This window comes from Chiloscyllium plagiosum, chromosome 6 (genome assembly GCF_004010195.1).
Source record: "Chiloscyllium plagiosum isolate BGI_BamShark_2017 chromosome 6, ASM401019v2, whole genome shotgun sequence".
Lineage (NCBI taxonomy): Eukaryota > Metazoa > Chordata > Chondrichthyes > Orectolobiformes > Hemiscylliidae > Chiloscyllium > Chiloscyllium plagiosum.
Genome location: NC_057715.1, coordinates 62,959,433 through 62,981,584, shown reverse-complemented (window position 1 = coordinate 62,981,584; position 22,152 = coordinate 62,959,433). Strand labels below are relative to the sequence as shown.

Sequence of the window (22,152 nt, the reverse complement as noted above, 5' to 3'; positions counted from 1 at the left end):
TGAAAATCATCTGTTGAACTTGAAGATTTGCTTAGAACATTAAGTTGCACAGGGATAGATGCAATCCGAATAAAATATCAGAAATAAATGAAAGAGAAATTTTTGCAGACACCACAAAAGACAGAGCAAGTTGTGCCCAATTCATATGTTCATTCCAGAACAACTTATCGGTATTCTGATGTAATTTTTCAGCCTCTTATGTCTGTTCTTGCATAGGTGGAAAACAAACTGAGGATAACTGTACCTTCCATGTATAAGGAATTAATAATCTCTGATTCTTTTTGGAGAGCGTAATTCAGTTTCACCTTCCCAAATATTACTTGGAAAGTCTCATCTCTTAACTGTTAATGCTCACTATTAACACGCCACTACTATAAGCAAATCAGGTAAAAGTATGATTTCTTCAGAAGAGATTTTTAAAAAAGCATTGAGTAAGGAAGATCAGAAATAGACATAGAATTTAGAGGCATTTAGATGTACAGCACAGAAACAGACCCTTCTGTACATCACGTCGATACCTACCAAATATTCAAAACTAATCCAGTCCCATTTGCCAGCACTTGGCTCATATCCCTCTAAACACTTCTTACTCATATACCCATCCAGATGCGTTTTAAATGCTATAATTGTACCAGTCTCCACCACTTCCTCTGGCAGCTCATTCCATACACGCACCACCCTTAAAAGTTGCCCCTTATGTCCGTTTTAAATTTTCCCCCCTCTCACTCTGAACCTATGCCCTCTAGTTCTGGATTCCCCCATCCCAGGGATTAGACTGTATCTATTTATCCTATCCATGCCCTCATATTTTATAAACCTCTGTAAGGTCACCCCTTAGCCTCCACCACTCCAGGGAAAGTAGCCCCAGCCTATACAGCCTCTCCCTATAGCTTAAACCCTCCAACTCTGGCAACGTCCTTGTAAATCTTTTCTGAATCCTTTCAAGTTTCACAACACCTTTCCTATAGAAGGGAGACCAGAATTGCACATAGTATTCCAAAAGTGGCCTAACCATGTCCTATACTGCCGTGTAACATGACCTCCCAACTCCTATACTCAATGCAATGACTCAGGGAGACCAGAATTGCACATAGTATTCCAAAAGTGGCCTAACCATGTCCTATACAGCCGTGTAACATGACCTCCCAACTCCTATACTCAATGCAATGACTACTAAAGGCAAACATACCAAACACTTTCACTTTCCTATCTGCCTGCAACTCCACTTTCAAGGAACAATGAACCTGCACGCCAAGATCTCTTTCTTCAGCAACACTCCCCAGGACCTTATAAGTCTTGCCCCAATTTGCCTTTCCAAAATGCAGCACCTCACATTCATCTAAATTAAACTCCATCTGCCACTCCTCGGTCCATTGTCCAATCTGATCCAGAGCTGGAAATGTGTTGCTGGAAAAGCGCAGCAGGTCAGGCAGCATCCAGGGAACAGGAGAATCGACGTTTCGGGCATAAGCCCTTCTTCAGCCCTGAAGAAGGGCTTATGCCTGAAACGTCGATTCTCCTGTTCCCTGGATGCTGCCTGACCTGCTGCGCTTTTCCAGCAACACATTTCCAGCTCTGATCTCCAGCATCTGCAGACCTCACTTTCTCCTCAATCTGATCCAGAGCCTGTTGTACTCTTGAGTTAACCTTCGCTGTCAAGTACACCTCTAATTTTGATGTCATCTGCAAACGTACTAACTATAACTTGTAATCTCCTGACTCTGATCCTGGCATGTAATGCACATGGTTTTCCAATATTAATTTAAATGATCAAAAATCTTAATTTACAACACGCATACCTAGCAGATGATAGTCTCCACTGGTATCACAGTAAAAGAAATTCCTGTTGAAACCTTCCTTTTTATTAACTATAATAATCACCTCTCATCTAGCTGCCTGCATTAAAACTTAAATTTTAACCCTGAAGAATGAAAGTAAACTCTTTCTTGAAATCCTCTATATGTAGACGTCAGTGTACATCTCTCTTCCATCTGAGCTCTGAAAATAGCATTCACTACAAGATATTACTCTATATTGTTGTGGAGATTGATTTGAGAGAACAGTGCCAGTGATTTTCCAGTTAGGCCTGTTGTGATACAATATTCCATTCGTTTTTGTACCCTTTGAGGTAACAATTATTTATGATATATATTGATGACTTAGATGATAGAAGTGATGAAGTATTAGCCAAGTTTTCAGATGACACAAAAATAGGTGGGAATGCAATTAATGAGGGTGACACAAACATACTGCAGAGGGATATACGAGTGGTCAAAAACATGATGGATGGAATGCTGTTTGGGAAAATGTGAGGTTATGTACTTTGGCAAGAGGAATAGAAGGATTGAATATTATTTAAATGCAGAAAGTCTCTAGCAATGGAGAGTTTTGGGAATTCTGACTTATAAATTACAGAAAGCTAGGATATAAGTTCAGCTAGTAACAGAGAAGGCAAATGGAACACTGGTTGGTCTTTATTTCAAAGGGAATAGAGTGTAAAAATAGCTAAGTCTTACTGAATCTATACAAAGCCGAGTCAGACCATAACTGGAATACTGTGAACAGTTTTGGGTCCCTTATCAAAGGAAATTATGCTGGCATTGGATGCAGTCCAGAGAAGGTTTAACTAGGTTGACCTTAAGTATGGAGATGGTGTCTACTGAGGAGAAGTTGAAAGGATTGGGCCTGTACTCAATGGAGTTCAGAAGAATGAGGGGGCAACCTTATTGAAATACAGATGAACCTTGATTATCTGAATGAGATGGGCGGGCCATATTTCATTCAGATAATTGATTATTCAGTTGATTGATTCAATGCCTCTCCTCTGGGGCTCGGAGTTTTCTGAAGTTTCCTTTTTCCTCACTCTCCCTGCCTTGCTCCCTCTCTCTGTCTCAGGGTTTGTTGCTGAGCAGACACACACTTTGCGTGTAAGGGACCTGCAGCATTGCTGAAGCCTCCTGCCATCTCCCTACTCCGCCCCCCCCCCCCCCAAAAAAAATTAGTTCAGTGGGATTGAGACAGCAAGCACTTGCTAGGTCCGCTCCCTGTTCAGGAGACTAGGCAGCAGAACGCTGCGTGTGAGGCCTCCCCTCCCCTACCCCCCAAACTCCATCCACCCTGTCCCACCCCCTCCCCCACCTCAGGGCAGCCAGACTGGACACCAACAGCAAGACTGCTGCTGCCTTTGGGGGGATGAGTCTCAAAATAGCACAAACACACACACACAGCAACACACAATTTTTTACTGCAACGTTTTGACAAGTCCACCTTTGCCCTGTACAGGATAATGTTGGAGAGATTATCTGGGGAAGGGGAGGGTTAGGGTACACCCTATGTAGAACTCCAGGGAAAGTGTCAGGAGAGAGGGTGGGCAGTCAGTCATTTGGAGACGGTGCCTGGGCTTCCGTCGATGTCCAGGGCTATTCTCGGCAGCATTTCAGTAAGCCGGGTTCATTTTTAATCATTATAAACAAAAGATGCGATCAGTGTTGGAAACGTCTCTTTGATGTAATGTTCTATCAGACCTCGAGATCTCCTTCGGATAATCCGATATTTGGATAAATGAGGTTCCTCTGTGTAGAAGGGCCAGAGGGAATAATCTCAGAATAAGGGGTTGCCTGTTAGAACAGAAAGAAGGAATCTCTTTACCTTCGAGGATATGGAGTCTCAGTGGTTAAGTATATCCAAGACAGATATTTAATCAGTAAGGGAATCAAGGGTTATGAGAAAAGGCAGGAAAGTGGGAATTGAGGATTATCAGATCAGCCTGATTTCTTTGAATGGTGGAGCAGATTCAGTGGGCTGAATGGTTTATTTCTGCTCATACATGGTGAATTTCAATCCAAGATAAACTATTTTCAAATTTTGAATAATATTTGATTTACTCAAAAGGTATGTGTCATGACCATTTAAAAGAGTGGCTGTGAGTTTGTTTCTCCTAATTTAAGAGAATCACAGTTCATTCTCCATCTCACCGGCTTCTTGCTAACACTGAGTTTCCGTTCCAATAGCTTCAAATTCACATTTCTGTCATGTTTATTATTGCTATTCTTTCCTGCATTCATTCTCGCCAATTTCAACACTTCTGTCCTTTCTTGCCCCTCAACCACCAACTATCCTCATACAATTTCTGTCTTTTTTTCATATTTGATCAACACAAGATACCTTTATGTAGTAATATCAAATCAAGCATTTGCCATAATTCTCTCCCATTAGTAGATTGCATTACTTAACTAAAGCAAAATACCTCTGTCTTCCACAATTCCTGTTTCCACACCTAATCAACTGCTGGTATTTGTATGTTATCATCTAATATTCATAGATTGGGATTCAAGATTTTCTTACAGACTGGGTTTCAGGTCTTTTTCAATTGCAAGATAAGTTACAAATTGCTCATTACTTATCCCTAGACTATGAACATTTTATACAAATTGAAACTTTTCGTAGATCATTTCTGAGGAACATCCAGTAATATGATTATTCAGTCCATTTTCTGATGTCAATTAGAATTAAGTTAAAACATGTGTGACAGTGGCAGCAATGGAGAAGTGAAAATCAGGAAACAGCATACAAAATTAAAACAGCAACATGCATTGTACATTGAAGTTAGAAATATCATAATTAAAGTAAATATTTATTAAAGTAAAGTAGAGAGCCACTTTTTTTCTGTGAAGTGGCAGTCATGCTTGTCATTAATTCAACAAAATTGCTAAGGCCGAAGTGCCATAGCCAATGGAATGTTAATTATTGAAAGATATCAGATTGAGCAGACGAGTTGGACTGAAGAATCTGTTTCCATGCTGTCTGACTTTATGACTATGTGGTAAGTTTTCTTTTTAAAATATAATAGCACTGATGATGCATCAGGTCATTTTTATGTTTCTTTTACAGGGACGATTTTCTATTGGTTACTGCGATTTTGACTTAAGACAATGCCATGAAACTACAGTGGACATTTTCCATATCAAGTATACAAAGAACTCATAATTCACAGACCCTGCTATACTGGGTATGTTAGTATCTTGTTCTGAAATTTATGAAAACTCACCCTTCACTATTGCAAAAAACAATGAAGATCCCTGAAGCTAATATTACTTGAATATATAGCACCAAACAAGCATTTTCTACACAGAAAGAACTTAAAATATTCAAACTGTTTAACTTGGAAAATTAAATGTACCAATAATTTAACAAGATTTTCTAACTGTTTATACATTATACATGTTTAGTGCAACTTTGATAAAAGTTGACAGTTCACTCACCTTATAATGTAACTCCATGTTGATTTCTGTGCATAGCTACAGTAAACAATAATTTATATATTCATCATATATTTTCGATCAGTATAGGCAGTTTTATTGAGGGATGAGGGTGGAAATGGGACACATCTTTTAAGTAACATGTCTTTCTTCTAACAGAACAAGTTCAATTTTATATCTACATTCTTGAGTCAACAATACACAAATTATACTATATGAAAGTATCAGGAATTGTGGCTCAAGTTGCATCTAGCACAAAGATTGATGGTTGCTGGAGACCAAGTCATCGTTGCAAATGTTCCTCTGGGATAGTGCCTTAACTCAACCATCTTCAACCTTCTCATCAATTACCTCCTTCATCAGAGCTCAAATGGGATGTTAATTAACAATTGAGATTAAGTTATCTGTTCCATTCTCAACTTTTGAGATACTGAAGCAGTCCACGTCTATCTGCAGAAAGACTTGGACAACATATGAACTTGGGTTGTTCAGATGGCATTCATGCCACCTCCAACAAAAGGTTGGACAAAAACCTAATCATTTACTTTTGATATTCAATGTATTACCACTGCTGACTTCTTCACTATCCAAATTTTGGAGGTCACCATTGAGCAGCAACTCATCTGATCCAGTTGCAAATAATGTGACTCCCCATTGCTTTCTACCATTTAAAAGGTACAAAATAGAAGTGATGAAATACACTCCATTTGCCTGGTTGACTACAGCTCCACCAATGTTTAGGAAGTTTAACACCATTTAGAACAAAGCAACACACAGCATTCACTGCTGTACATCAAATCTGGCCCAGTGGGAATGCAGCAAACTGCCAAAGTTTCCTCAACAGCATCTTCCAGAATTCTGAATCCACACTCAAGAATGACAAGGACAAGAAAGCAGGTACCGGGAACAATGCTATCTGCAAATTCCCTCTCAAGCACATCAGCATCCTAACTTGGAAATACTTCAATTCATCACTACAAATTTTGTAATTAACTGCAGTATGGAAGAATCTACACTCCAAGCACTACAAGGCATCAAACAGACCGACCACCACTTTCTCAAGGGTAGTTGATGCTGGTCTGGTTAGCAGTGTACACGTTACATGAATGAAAATCTAAATATACATTCGTATATTTGGTTCACCATCTTGCGTGGATGCTGTACTTTAGCAAACAAAGCAAAGTCATTGACCATACACAATTCAGTTATAAGGGAAACAATCCAGAGTCTTCAAGAGATACCGGTCTCTTTACTCCACTCAAAATAACTCAAATTTCAGTCAACCTCTTTCCACAATGATTCTTGTGCGGATTTTGCAGCGGTAATTAACGTCGAGATTATTATTGCTGTCTGTTTCTGTCATAACTGTGAACAATGTCTTGAATCCACAAATGGTGCACTTCTGCAGAGGGTATGTTGTTCAAATACTTTTCCCAACCTCAACCAACTGAAATCATTGGAAACCAATTATAAGAATTTACAAGCCTTGCTGCAGAAACCCTGGATAAACTTGCACCTTGCTGGATGAGGAGTTTAAATGCCATACTGAATTAATAATTACCATCAAATACATCTAAGAGTTCTGCTAAAGGGATACAGTAGCATAGTAGTAATATCATTGGACTAGTCATTTAGAACCCCAAGCGTGTGGCCATGTGGTCATGCGTTTATGGCAGTGGATGAAATTGGCGTTCAATTAAAAAAAAATTGAAGAAAAGGCTAACCTAATGGAAACCATGTAAACACTATTGATTGTTGTAAAAACCCATCTGGTTCACTAAGGTCCTTTAAGCAGGAAATCTGCCATCCTTATCTGGTCGGGCCTACAGATCATTTCCAACCTACAGTAATGTGATTAACTCATAATAGCCATCTAGATAATTAGAGGTGAACAATAAATACTGGCCTGCCCAGTGATGACACATCTGATTAAGAAGTTTTGAAAAGCTAATTTTATATCTGTGGAAGATCAGATTTCTCCACTATGGCAAAACTCCCCTATTTAAAAAATAGTTCTCACCATCATTGAGAAAAGGGAAAACCACAAGACAGTGTTCTTTGCAGGCAGTTTTTGTTGAGGTCTGTGGTAAGAACTTTGGCTCAGGTTTTTTATGCAGTGATACAGTCTTACATTCATAAATTATTTGTCAAGAAATATGGCATTTCAAAGAAAAGTGTACTTTCACTGTGGGTACTGTGTTTTCAGAAGATAGCTTGGAATTTAGTGATAATGCTTCTTTATTTCTAAAAAGAAATCTTTAATCATGAAACTACTGAGGCATAAAGCAATATTGACAGGTACAATACAAATGTAACAAAAATTATTGCTGTTCAGAAGTGTCTGACTTCCATGATTTTCCAAGTGACCATGACTTAAAGCTCTTTTGTGTTTGTGCGATTTAATCAAAGCAACCTTAGTTGCCTTCCTAATTTCCTTTCTGTACATGAATCTACTGTCTGATGGTGTATATAAATCTTAGGATGACCAATTAAATCAAATATTTTAAAAATACATCTAAGTCAGTTTTCATGTAGAATGTGCTGGTGTATATATGTAAGTCAAATACATTAATGCAATCTGTTCAGTTCAGTGTTACAAATGGTTGTGTCTCCTGACATTGCGCATAAGGAAAGTTCTGCACATGCAGACTTTGTGAAATGATCCATCAATAAAACAAAACATGATGGTGTCTAAATAAGCACAATAAATATCAGCAAACAGAATGGAATGGTGTCACTTGCAGTCCTGGCAGGAATACTGCACAAGGTCACTTTGCACATGCATTCTAAGAGCACTTTGGCGGTGTCAGCAATCTCATTATTAAACTGAATAGCATCTAAGGAGATTCCACTTTATGAGCCTTATGAACCCAAATCCAAGTGAACTCCCCATCCTGCAATCATTAACATCTCAAGTTCATCAAAACTTTTGTCTCAAGACCATAATTCTGGGCACATAACTATCTTTGATAAACAGCAACTGCAAAAGCAGACCATAAGACATAGGAGCAGAAATTAGGCCATTCAGCCCATCGGGTCTGCTCCACCATCCAATCATAGTTGATAAATTTCTCAATCACTTTCTTCCCGTAACCCTTAATCCCCTTGATATTCAAGAATCTATCTATCTATCTCCATCTTAAATGTACTCAGTGACCTGGCCTTCATACCCTTCTGTGGCAATGAATTCCAATGATTCACCACTCTCTGGCTCCTTACTGAAAGGCCTTCCCTTTACTTTAAGGCTATGGTCGTGGGTCCTCGTCTCTCCTACCAATGGAAACCTCTTCCCAACATCTACTCTGTCCAGGGCATTCAGTATTCTGTATGTTTAAATTACATCCCTCCTCATCCTTCTAAACTCCTTCAAATATAAACCCAGAGTCCTCAAACATTCCTCATGTTAAGTTTTTCATTCCTGGCATAATTCTCGTGAACCTCCTCTAAACATGCTGCAGGGCCAGTACATCCTTCCTGAGATATGGGGCCCAAAACTGCACACAATACTCCAAATGTGGTCTGACCAAAGCCTTATAGAGCCTCAGAAGAACATCCAAGTGTTTATTTTAAAGTCCTCTCAAAATAAATTGCATTTGCCTCCCTAACTGCTGTTATGAAGTTGAAGGTGTGTACTATACCTTTAATAGAGACTGAATGCTGTTCTGAACTGAGAGCTTACAAGCACCTGTGATAAGACTAGATGGCAGTCTCAGGGTGTACTGGAAAATTGAAAATTTGTAACATTTGGCTGTGAAAGGGATATCCGCGTTTTGGTTGAAGTTTTGACAACAATTCAAATTTAACCAAATCAGTTTAAATTATGCCCCAGGATATTAAAACCCAATCAAGTTTGAATTTATTGTTTGCCAACATCGAACCAATGAGACAATCTGATGTTGGGTGTTTAAAAAATGCGGACATTTTGAAAATTGGAGAGAGTACAATTTCCATCAAGACAGAAACGTCTGGAGATCTGACATCTTGCTTTCCAAGAAATTAGGAAACACTCTCTTTCAAAGATACTTTTTCATTGAAACATACTTGCAATAAGAAAAACATGACCCAAGGAGATCCTCAGCCGGAAGAAGAAAGACACAGAAGATGACAGTCGCTGTGTGGTTTTGAAATTAAGTTGATATAATTTTACTAAGAATTTTATTGTAACAGCGTATTGTTACAGAGTTGTAGGCAGGTAATAAACAGTTAAGAGAAAGAGGGGTTTAGAATTGTGATTAGTTGTTTAATGTTCACTTTTAAAGATAAAAAACGTTGATGTTATTGTCTTTAAATAGTGGAATTTGTGAGTTCTCTGTCACTCATATTTTAACAGATTTCAAGGCAAGGTGAGCTTTTCTGGGTGTTTGGTTTAATTAACCGAGGGGTTAAAAAAGAACCCCCAAGTGTGAAAAGGAGGTGAAACACCTTAGGTGTTTCCACTGTGGTAAGATGGGACACACAAAATTACAGTGCTGGTTGTTGAAGAAAGGCATTGTGGGAGAAGATGTGGTAAAAGAAGCTAAGCCAGTGGGATTAGTGAAAGTAGTAAAGAAAATGCCAAAAAAAGTCGAGAAGCTACAAGAGAGTGGACAGCCTAGGCAGGATTTGAGTATTGAGTTAGTGTTTGATCGCTACAAAGACTTCACCTCTCTGGGTAAAATTTACTCAGGAAGCACGGGGGAAAAAGGAAAAGAAGTTACAATTTTTTTGAGAGATACAGGTGCTAATCAGTCTCTAATAGTAAGAGATGAACATATTTGCATTCTTTCTGATATGTTACCCAAGAGAGTGGTAATTTGTGAAATAGATGGACAGAAATTTAGCATTCCCCTCTGTAAGATCAGGTTGGAGAGCCAAATCAACACTGGGGAAGTAACAGTGGGAATGATTGACAGAGTGTCAATTCCAGGAACAAAGTTTGTTCTTGGGAACAATTTATCAGGATCCAAGGTAGGAGTGACACCCCTTGTTGTGGAGGAGCCAAAGGAATATTAGGGAACTGAGGTGTTAAAAGAAAGTACCTCAGAATTTTTCTAGACTGTGTAGCAACAAGATCCCACTGTCATAAGTCACAGCAAGAAGCAAAAACTAAAGAGAAAGACAAAGGAGTTGAGGTTCAAATAGCAGATATGGAAATGTGTTGCTGGAAAAGCGCAGCAGGTCAGGCAGCATCTAGGGAACAGGAGAATCGACGTTTCGGGCATTAGCCCTTCTTCAGGAATCCTGAAGAAGGGCTAATGCCCGAAACGTCGATTCTCCTGTTCCCTAGATGCTGCCTGACCTGCTGCGCTTTTCCAGCAACACATTTCCATCTCTGATCTCCAGCATCTGCAGACCTCACTTTCTCCTCAAATAGCAGATGCCCTGTTTGATGTAATGGTACAGGAAAAACCAGAACAGGTAGAGGGTTGGGCAAAAGTATTTAGACCTGAAAGGCTAATGGACTTACAACAGAAAGACAGGATAATAAAAGATGTATGTATTGATACATACTCAGAAGAGGAATCAGAATGTATTCCTGGGAATTATTCTTCTTAAAGATAGAATCCTAAGATGAAAATGCAGATCACGGCAGGGTTAGCGCAGAGGAGAAATGGGCGGAGGTGCACCAGATTGTGTTGCCAGTAGCATACAGACAGAGGTATTACAAGTAGCACATGGACTACCTGTAGGAAGTCACCTAGGGGTACAAAAGACTCAGGCGAAGATACAAAAACAATTTTTATTGGTCTGGAATGCACAAAGATGTGGTTAAATTTTGCCAGACATGTCATACATGCCAAATGGTAGGTAAGCCACAGGCTGTAATAAAACCAGCACCTTTGTTCACAATTCCAATAATCAAAGAACCTTTCATGCGGGTTAGAATTGATTGTATAGGTTCCCTCCCAAAAACTAAAAGTGGGAACTAGTACTTGCTAACCATAATGGATGTGTCTACCAGACTCCTGGAGGCAATTCCATCACAGAGTATTAAGGCAAAAAGAGTGGTGGAGGAGTTGGTGGCTTTCTTTACCCAGTATGGTAAAGAGATTCAGTCAGACCAAGGGTCTAATTTTACTGCTAGGCTGTTTCAGGAAATCATGGATAGCTTAGGCATACAACACTTTAAATCAAGTGTGCACCACCATCCCGAATTCAGGGAGCTTTGGAAAAGTGGCATCAGACCCCGAAGACCATGTTAAGAGTGTACTGTCAGGATTACCCAAATGATTGGGATAAAGGTATCCCATTCATGTTGTTTGCCATTAGAGATACCCCAAATGATTCTACTCAGTTTACTCCCTTTGAGTTAATATTCAGATGTGAAGTGAGAGGGCTTTTGAAATTAATTAAAGAAAAATTGATAGGACCGAAGTCGGAGATCTCACAGCTGGATGATGTATCTGAGATGAGGGAGAGATTAAATCGGTATGTGAGTTAGCTAAACAGCACCTGAAGAGGGCGCAGCATAGGATGAAGCAGCAGATAAAAACTGTAAAATTCGGATGTTTTCCTGTGGGGATAATGTATTAGTATTGTTACTAATGGTAGGAGATCTCTTCAAAGCCAGGTTTAGTGGTCCCTATCAAATTCAGAAAATGTCGAGTCAGTTAAATTTTCTGGTAAAGATGTTAAATAGAAAAAATTTGTACCTCACGTACATATTTTGAAACCTTATTTTGATAAAGGTAGGGAACTGGAGAAACAGGTGTTAGTTACTGTCCCGCAGAGTGAGGAATCAAATCCAGATGTCATGGAGTTTGATGTGCCTCAAAATATGTTAAATAATGAGGAAGTCCTTGAGGATTAATATAGCTATCTGTCTCAGGAGCAAAGAACAGAGTTGAAAGGTTTGTTGAAGCAGTATGAAGACATCTGCAGGAATAAAATGGAGAGGACTAATACTATTGTGCATGAGGTAGAATTAGGGAATGCTGTTCCAATAAAACAATACCCCTACAGACTTAATCCTCTCAAAGCCACACAAGTCCAGAAGGAAGTGGATGCGATGCTCAACAAATATATCATCAAACCGAGTCAGAGTGAATGGAGTTTGACAATCATGTTAGTTCTCAAACCTGATGGGACTAACCAATTTTATGTGGTCTATCGGAAGGTCAACGCCGTAACAAAATCAGACTCCTATCCAATACCAAAATTGGAGGACTGTATAGAGAAAGTTGGATAGTCTACTTAAATTACAAAGTTGGACTTACTGCATGGTTATTGGTAGGTACCTTTATCAGAGAAAGTGGAAGAAGTTTGTGTTTGTAACCCCAAATGGGCTGTATCAATTCAAAGTGATGCCCTTTGGAATGAAGAATGCACCAGCCACATTCCAAAGATTTATGAATGGAGTTGTGGTCGGATTAACAAATTGTGCAGTTTATCTGGATGATGTAGTAATCTATAGCGAATCTTGGAAAGATCAAATGGTACAATTGGCAGAGTTCTTTGAATGATTATGAGAAGCTAAACTGTTAATAAACTTAAAGAAAACAGAATTTGCGAAGGCAGAGATGACATTCTTGGGACATAACATCGGTCATGGAAGGTTGACCCTAAGGAACATGAAGACAAAGGCCATCGTGCAATTTCCATGACCATCCTTGAAGAAAGAGGTGCTTTGATTTTTGGGACTAAGCGTATTCTGCTGGAAATTTGTTCCAAACTTCAGCAGCGTGGGAGCACTGCTAACAGGGCAGGCAATGGCCTAGTGGTATTATCACTAGATTCTTAACCCAGAGACCCAGGAAACCTGGATTGAAATCCCACCACGGCAGATGGTGGAATTTGAATTTAATAAATATCTGGAATTAAGAGTCTATGATAACAGGGGAATCTATTGTCGATTGTTGGAAAAACCCATCTGGTTCACTAATGTCCTTTAGGAAAGAAAACTGACAACCTTACCTGGTTTGGCCTACGTGTGACTCCGAACCCACAGCAACGTAGTTGACTCTGAAATCCTCTCTGGGCAATAAAGGCTGCTCGAGCCAGCGATGCCCACATCACATGAATGAATTAAAAAAAAAACGATTTACTAAAAAAAACACAAAATTTTGATGGACAGAACAATGCCAGGAAGGAATTTGAGAGTTTAAAAGTTATGCTAATCACTGCACCAGTTACACTAAATTTTTTGAAACCCTTCAAAGTTGCAATCGATGCTAGTGAAAAAGGAATTGGGCTGTACTGCTACAGGAATATGATGATGGAATTGAACAGCCAATTGGCTATTTTTCAAAGAAACTCAACACCCATAAAATACTCTCCCATCAAAAAGAATTATTGAGTTTGGTACTGGCCTTACATTTTAATGTTTATATAACAAACAATGTGTTAGAGACGGTTGTGTCCACAGACCATAATCCTCACACATGCTTGGAAAGATTTAAAGACAAATATGAGACTGTTTCATTGAGACCTTATGTTAGACTTTAAATTTACAAATTGTACATGTTGCGGATTGTAAAAAGGTGATAGCAAATGCATGATCACAGATTTAAAGAAAGTGTAGATAGAATTAGACAGATACCAATGTTATGTAAGTATACAGAAATTAATATGAAAACTATAACTTAATGACCGGTGTATTTCATTATATGGGGATTAAGAATTAGAAAAAATTGAAGCCATCTTTTCAATATGATTATTCATATTTTTCTTAAGGGGGTAGGTGTTATGAAGTTGAAGGTGTGTGCTGTATCTTTAAGAGAGAGTGAATGCTGTTCTGAACTGAGAGTTTACAAGCACCTGTGATATGACCAGATGGCAGACCCAGAGCATACTGGAAAATTTAAAATATATAACATTTGGCTATGAAAGGGATGCCTGAGTTTTGGTTGCTGTTTTGACAATTCGAATTTAATCAGTTTAAATATGCCTGGAGATCTCACATCTTGCACTCCAAGAAATTAAGAAACACTCTTTATTAAAAAGGTACCTTTTCATGTGAAACATACTCGCAATAAAAAAATAAAGACGATCCAGGGAGATCCTCAGCTGGAAGAAGAAAGACACAGAAGATGACAGCTGCTGTGTGATTTTGAAATTAAGTTGATGTAATTTTAATAAGAGCCTTATTGTAACAGCATATTGTTACAGAGTTGGAGGCAGACAATAAGCAGTTAAGAGAAAGGGGGCGTAGAATTGTAAGTAGTTGTTTAATGTTCACTTTTAGAGTTAAAAAATAAATTGTGTTATTTTCTTTAAACTGTTGAATTTGTGAGTTCTCTGTCACTCATATCTTAACAGATTACAAGGCAAGGTGAGCTTTTCTGGGTGTTTGGTTTAATTAACAGAGGAGTTCATCTCCTTGTCGTAACATTTCTGACTCAGTCTGCAAGTTTACCTTGAGAGAATCCTGGACTAGAACTCCCAAGTCTTTTTGCATTTCAGGCTTCTGAATTTTCTCCCCATTTAGAAAATAATCCATGCCTCTATTCTTCTTACCAAAGTGCATGACTTCGTACTTTCCTATGTTGTACTCCATTTGTCACTTCTTTGCCTACTCTCTTAACCTGTCCAATCTTTCTGCAGTCTCCCCACCTCCTCAATGCTGTCTGTCCCTTGACCTATCTTTGTGTTGTCTGCAAACTTAGTCAGAATGCCTTCAGTTCCTTCATTTAAATCGTTAATGTATAAAGTGAAAAGTTGTAGTCCCAACACTGAAACTTGTGAAACATCATTTGTCACTGGCTGCCATCCTCTCTGCTTTCTGCCAGATAGCCAAGCTTGTATCCATGCTAGTACCTTACCTCTGATACCATGGGTACTTTTCTTACTCAGTAGGCTCCTGTGTAGCACCTTGTCAAAGGTTTTTTTGAAGTTAAGGTAAATAACATCAATTGGCTCTCTTTGGCTAACTTGCTTGTTACTTCCTCAAAGAATTCTAGCAGATTTGTCAGGCATTATCTCCCCTTGATCAAACCATGCTGACTTTGCTCTATTTTACCGTACACTTCCAAATATTCAGAAACATCATCCTTCACAATGGATTCCAGGATCTTACCCATGATGTTAGGCTAATCAATCAGTAATTTTCCATGTTTTGCTTTACTCACTTTTTATACAGCGGTGTCACGTTATTGATTTTCCAGTCCTCTGGGACCCTCCCCGATTTTAGCGATTCCTGAAAGATCACCACTAATGCATCCTTTATCTCTTCAGCTATATCCCTAAGGTGTAGTCCATCTGGTCCAGATGATTTATCCACCTTCAGGCCATCAGTTTTTCTAATACCTTCTCCTTGGTGATGGCCACCATACTCAGCTCTGCCCCCTCAAACTGTTGAATTTTTGGGATTTTCTTGTGTCTTTCACTGTGAAGATTGATGTGAAGTAATTACTCAGTTCCTCAGCCATTTTATTGTTCCCCACTACTATCTCTCCAGCATCATTTTCCAGTGGCCCAATTACACTTTTGTCCTTTATGTATCTAAACAAACTCTTACAGTCTTCCTTTATATTACTGGCTAGCTTACCCTCGTATTTAATCTTCTCCCTCCTTATTCTTTTCTTGATGCCCTCTGTTGGTCTTTGGGTGCTTCCCTATCCTACATAGAACTTAGAACATAGAAAAATACAGCGCAGTACAGGCCCTTTGGCCCTCGATGTTGCGCCGATCCAAGCCCACCTAACCTACACTAGCCCACTATCCTCCATATGCCTATCCAATGCCCGTTTAAATGCCCATAAAGAAGGAGAGTCCACCACTGCTACTGGCAGGGCATTCCATGAACTCACGACTCGCTGAGTAAAGAATCTATCCTCTGGTGTCTATCCTCTGGTTTCCCACTGCCCTTCGCCACATTATATGCTATTCCTGACTTCCCTAGTCAGCCATTGTTGCCTCAACCTTCCTGAAGAAGGGCTCATGCCCAAAACGTCGATTCTCCTGCTCCTTGGATGCTGCCTGACCTGCTGCGCTTTTCCAGCAACACATTTTCAGCTCTAATCTCCAGCATCTGCAGTCCTCACTTTCTCCTCAACCTCCCTGTACCATGTTTTTTTCCTCAGGTTGAATCTCTGCTGTGTCTCCTGAATTACTCCCAGAAACTCCTGCCATTGCTGTTCCACTGTCTTTCCTGCTCGGCTTCTCTCCCAGTCAATTCTACCCAGCTCCTCCTTCTTGCCTCTGTATTGCCTGTATTCAGCTGTAATACCGTTATCTCTGATTCTATTTTCTCCCTCTCAAATTGCAGAATAAATTCAATCATATTATGATCACTGCCTCCTCAGGGTTCCATCACCAAGTCTGCTTCATTGTACAACACTAAATCCAGTATTCCAGTCCCCTAGTCGGCTCCACCACAAGCTGCTCCAAAAAGCCATCTCATACACATTCCACAAATTCCTTTCCTTGCAATGCGCTACCAACCTGATTTTCCCAGTCCACTGCATATTGAAATCCCCCATGATCACTGTAACTTTGCCTTGCCTGCACATCTTTTCTACCTCCTGGGGTATCTTGTGCCCCAGCTCCTGACTACTATTTGGAGGCCTATGTATAATTCCAACTATGGTTATTTTTAAACCTTTGTGTTTCTTCAATTCTACCTACACAGTCTCCATCTTACCCTATTTTGTTTCTTACTATTAATTTAATTTAATTTCTAATAAGGCAACCCGACCCCCTTATCTTTTCAATATCCTTGAATATTCAGCTCGCAATCATGATCCCCTTGCAGCCACATCTATGTGATACCCACCACGTCATGCCTGCCAATTTCTATCTGAGCATAAGCTCATTTACCTTCCTCCTTATACTGTGTACATTCAAATATAATACTTCTTGTCCTGTATTAACTGTCTGTCTCGTCATTGTCATTCATTTGTCCAGTGTGATTGAAGTTTGATTGCTAATCCTTCCCATACACTCTTTCCTATTTGTGTCTGTGCTGGAGATTTTAATAATCTCTTTTGAGTTTTGCACTCTTACGTCTTCCTTTAATTCAGGTTTTGTAATTCGTCCAATAACTGAGCCCCTCCCCACTCCCATTTAGTTTAAAGTCCTGTCTACAGGCCTAGTTAAGCGATTCGCTAGGACTTAGGTCGACACAGTTCAGATGAAGACTTCGCCATTGGAGCAGGTCCCTTCTTCTCCAGTAATGGTGCCAATGTCCCATGATTCCAAACCCATTTCTCCCACACCAATCTGTGAACCACGCATTTACCTGCTTAATCTTATTGACCCTGTGCCAATTAGCTTATGGCTCAGATAGTAATCCAGAGATTATGATCTTTTTGGTTCTGCTTTTTGATTTAGCTCCTAGCTATTCATACTCCCTTAACAGAACCTCTGCCCTAGTTTTATCTATGTCATTGATACCTACGTGGGCCATGATCACTGGATCTTTAACCTCCCACTCCAAGTTCCTCTGCAGCCCAGAAGAGGTATCCTGAGCCTGACCACCAGGCAGGCAACACAACCTTCGGGACTCTTGATCCTGGTCAGAGATAACAGTGTCTATGCCTCTAACTATACTACCCCCAATTACAACAACATTTCTCTTCTCTCCCCCCACTTGAATGGGTCCCTGCACCACAGTATTGCAGTCAGTTGGCTCATCCTTCCTGCAGTCCCCATTCGTGAGCATACAGGGAGCAAAACCCTTAAACCTGTTTGTCAAAGACAGGGACTGAGGCTCCTGCAACTCCACCCCCGGATCCCTCTGCCTGCCTCAACTCACAGCCACACCCTCCTGTCCCTGACCACTGGGTGCATTTGAGTTAGTTGTGTAAATGGTGTGACTATCTCCTGAAACACAGCATCCAGGAACTCTTCGCCTCCCTGAGTGTCACAATGTTTGAAACTCAGACTCCAACTCATCAACTCTGAGCCAGAGTTCTTCCAGAAACCAATACTTACCATAGACATGGTCACTGGGCACCACAATGGGGTCCACCAGCTCCCACATCATACAGCAACAACATATCACCTGACCCTCCGTCCTTATTTTATTTGATTAGTTTTGAATTTGTTTTTTAAAATTTTAACTTTTTGTATCTTTGCTTATGCACTTTGTAACCAATAAATTAACAAGATTCAAATTAATACAGATTCAAATTCAGTAGACCCCTTATTAACCAATCAAATCACAGCCCTCCTGTGATGTCACTTTTTAGTTTCTTCTCAGTTGAAATTATTTCAAATCAGAATCTCTTACCTTCCCAGACTGCTCTCTGTTTGCTCCTGGTCAGCTCCAGCTCCAAAATGCTTGTGCATGTTTCCGAAAGCAACAAATGTAAACTTTGTCTACTAAATAATAGATAATAATAACAATAATAAAATAACCTAGTCAAGGCAAATTTTCAGGAATTACAAGCCATTGCACGGATGTTTATTTCAAAAGGATGCTGCAAAAATGGCTACTACCACTAAATTCAGTTACGTATCTAATGTGATGCCAAGGCCCTGAAACATTCTTACCAAGGCAGTGGTGGCACAGTGGTTAGCACTACTGCCTCACAGCGCCAGAGACCCAGATTCAATTCCTGCCTCAGGCTACTGCCTAGGTGGAGTTTGCACATTCTCCCTGTGTCTATGTGGGTTTCCGCCGGGTGCTCCGGTTTCCTCCCACAGTCCAAAAATGTGCAGGTTAGGTGAATTGGCCATGCTAAATTGCCCGTAGTGTTAGGTGAAGAGGTAAATGTAGGGGAATGGGTCTGGGTGGGTTGCTCTTCGGAGGGTTGGTGTGGACTTGTTGGGCCAAAGGGCCTGTTTCCACACTATAAGTAATCTAATTAAAAAATACTCCTTTCAAATGCATAGTTATATTCATGGACAAATGAGCCTTCCTTAATCTAAGAGGAGATCATTATGAATAATTGCATTTGGAACTTTAAGATTAATAATAGGTTCTAGTCTTTATCTCTCCACCCTTCAGGCATTCTGCCTGTATTCCTGATGAAGGCTTTTGCCCAAAACGTCGATTTTACTGCTTCTTAGATGCTGCCTGAACTGCTGTGCTTTTCCAGCACCACCAATCCAGAATCTGATTTCCAGCATCTGCAGTCATTGTGTCCACCTCACAAGACTAGGTAAAAACAATGTGTTAAATTGCTGCTTTGAGTAATTCAGCCAAGGTACGATCACTTATTTCTTTTCTCAGCAAAACGAGTTTCAACCACGGTTGCGAAATTTAAAAAAAAACTTATGTAAAAGGTTCTTTTTAATTTAAATGTCAAGATGTAATAAAAATATCCAGTGGTCATGCATTAATACATTGTTAACTATCACTCTTATAATTGTTGGTATGTCTTCCTTCTACTTTGGCCCTTTCATTTTGTTTTCAAATCCTATTCTAACCAGTTGCCCAATCACAAATTTATTTAATTGTTTTTAAATAACTTACTTCCTATTTTTGTCCATTTTCTTTTCACAGCCTGAAGTGTTAGATATTTTGTGAGCAAATAAGGAGTAATGTGGCCCTGCAGTAATGAAAACATTTATTATCATAATTATTCCATTGTCTTTACTCTGTATGTTACTTATTTCCTCCTCAACTCCTGCTCATCAATAATAACTTGCATGACTATGCTTTTCAAAGTAGATTAATCTTTTTCACAGCAGGTCCTTTTGTGTGTCTAGTAACAGCCCAGCTTTCTTCTGGTTTTGCATAAGGCACCATTCTGATACAAGTCATTTTATAAACAAGGCAGTGTATCCTTGATGATGATCAGGTTTTGAATTACTTGTCCTAACTTCATATGCATTGTGAATGTCCAGCAGCATTGCAAGGCCTCAAGGCCAACACAGACATGCATACGAGTGAATGTGACATAGGGACTAGAATAGCCATCCTTAATGAGCATGATAATGTCAATAAAGTCAACACTAACAAAATCAATACCATTCTTAATGATAGGCCCAAATTTATCACTTAGAATAGCTGAATAATCTTATTTGAAAGCAAACAAAGTGCTTACTGGACTTGTTTAAGAGCAATGAACTGCCAGGTGACACTTATAATAGGGTTCTGCACAACATGAACTGGTCAAATAGTTGGGTGAATTGATACATAGAGATCTTGCTCAAAACTACTTGTAAAGTGAAGGATTACAGTAAAGATGCTGTTTAACTTGAAAGGGTTCAGAGACTTTTACGAGGATGTTGTTTGCATTGCAAGTTTTGGGAGGCTGAAGCTTTTTTCCCTGGAGCAGCAAGGGCTGAGTAGTGACCTTATAGAAGTTTATACAATTATGAGGGGCATGGATAGCATGAATAGCCTTTTTTTTCCACACAATAGGGTAGTCCAAAACTATAGAGCATAGATTTGATGTGAGGGGGGGAAAAATCTAAAAGGGACCAGAGGGGCAACTTTTTCACACAGAGTGGTCAGTGTATAGAATGAGCTGTCAGAGGTAGTGGAAGCAGGTAAAATTATAACATTTAAAAGGCATCTAGATGGGTAAATGAATAGGAAGGATTTAGAAGGATATGGGCCAAATGCTGGCAAATGGGACGAGATCAGTTTAGGATGAGTTGGTGTGGACAAAATGGATTGAAGGGTCTATATCTATGTTGTATAACTGGATGATTCTGTGACCATATAGGATTTGTATATGAATAGCAATCCAGTGTACATGTGCTTAACTAACACAGCTAGGCAACTTACTGTACCTCTCAAAGAAGGCATTGATATCTGCACTGCAGCACGATATCATGGTGATCTAGATCTGCCACTTTGAGTGAATTAATATTTGTTGAACTTATGAACTCAGCAACTTGTGCAATTCAGTTCACAGAATTCCGACAGTGCAGAAAGAGGCTGTGCAGAGGGTCAGTGCATCCCACCCAAACCCAGCCCCTACCCGATCCCTATCACCATGCATTTAGCATGGCCACTGCATTTAACTTGCAAATCATTGGCCTGTTGGGAGTAAACCAGAGCATCTGGCAGACATGGCGTGAACATGCAAACTCCATGCAGACAGTCACACAAGGCTAGAATTGAACCCAGATACCCAACGCTGTGAGGCAGCAGTGCTAGCCACAGAGTCACCATCACTGTCCAAAAAGATGGTGTTGCTGGGAGATCCCCCAGCACTCGCAAATACCTTGTTGGGTTCCATGAGAAACATCTCTTCGATGGAATGATACCTAACCTTCTACACCTGACAAAGTTCCGATAGTGATGATACAGTCATAGAGTCATAGAGACGTACAGCATGGAAACAGACCCTTCAGTCCAACCTTTCCACGCCGACCAGATATCCCAACCCAATCTAGTCCCACCTGCCAGCACCCGGCCCATATCCCTCCAAACCCTTTCAATTCATATACCCATCCAAATGCCTCTTAAAATGTTGCAATTGTACCAGCCTCTACCACATCCCTCGGCAGCTCATTCCATACACGTACCACCTTCTGCGTGAAAAAGTTGCCCCTTAGGTCTCTTTTATATCTTTCCCCTCTCACCCCAAACCTATGCCCTCTAGTTCTGGACTCACCGGTCCCAGGGAAAAGACTTTGTCTATTTATCCTATCTATGCCCCTCATAATTTTGTAAACTTCCATAAGGTCACCACTCAGCCTCCGACGCTCCAGAGAAAACAGCCCCAACCTGTTCAGCCTCTCTCTCTGTAGCTCAAATCCTCCAACCCTGGCAACATCCTTGTAAATCTTTTCTGAACCCTTTCAAGTTTCACAACATCTTTCCGATAGGAAGGAGACCAGAATTGCACGCAATATTCCAACAGTGGCCTAACCAATGTCCTGCACAGCCGCAACATGACCTCCCAACTCCTGTACTCAATACTCTGACCAATAAAGGAATGCATACCAAATGCCTTCTTCACTATCCTATCTACCTGCGACTCCACTTTCAAGGAGCTATGAACCTGCACTCCAAGGTCTCTTTGTTCAGCAACACTCCCTAGGACCTTACCATTTAGTGTATAAGTCCTGC

General features: G+C 40.0%; 1 protein-coding gene across 3 annotated transcripts in view; it reads left to right on the top strand.

The window, feature by feature from the left end:
- Window positions 1-7,770, top strand: part of mitd1 (MIT, microtubule interacting and transport, domain containing 1) — a 42,704-nt gene extending 34,934 nt beyond the window's left edge. For 2 of the 3 annotated variants that reach the window (XM_043691675.1, XM_043691677.1), the window contains 2 exons: window positions 4,891-5,008; window positions 5,418-7,770. In XM_043691675.1, the coding sequence (XP_043547610.1) occupies window positions 4,891-4,986 (96 nt within the window). In that variant the 3' untranslated portion in view covers window positions 4,987-5,008; window positions 5,418-7,770. The other variant, XM_043691676.1, reaches the window with a different exon arrangement.
- Window positions 7,771-22,152: the final 14,382 nt, after the last annotated feature.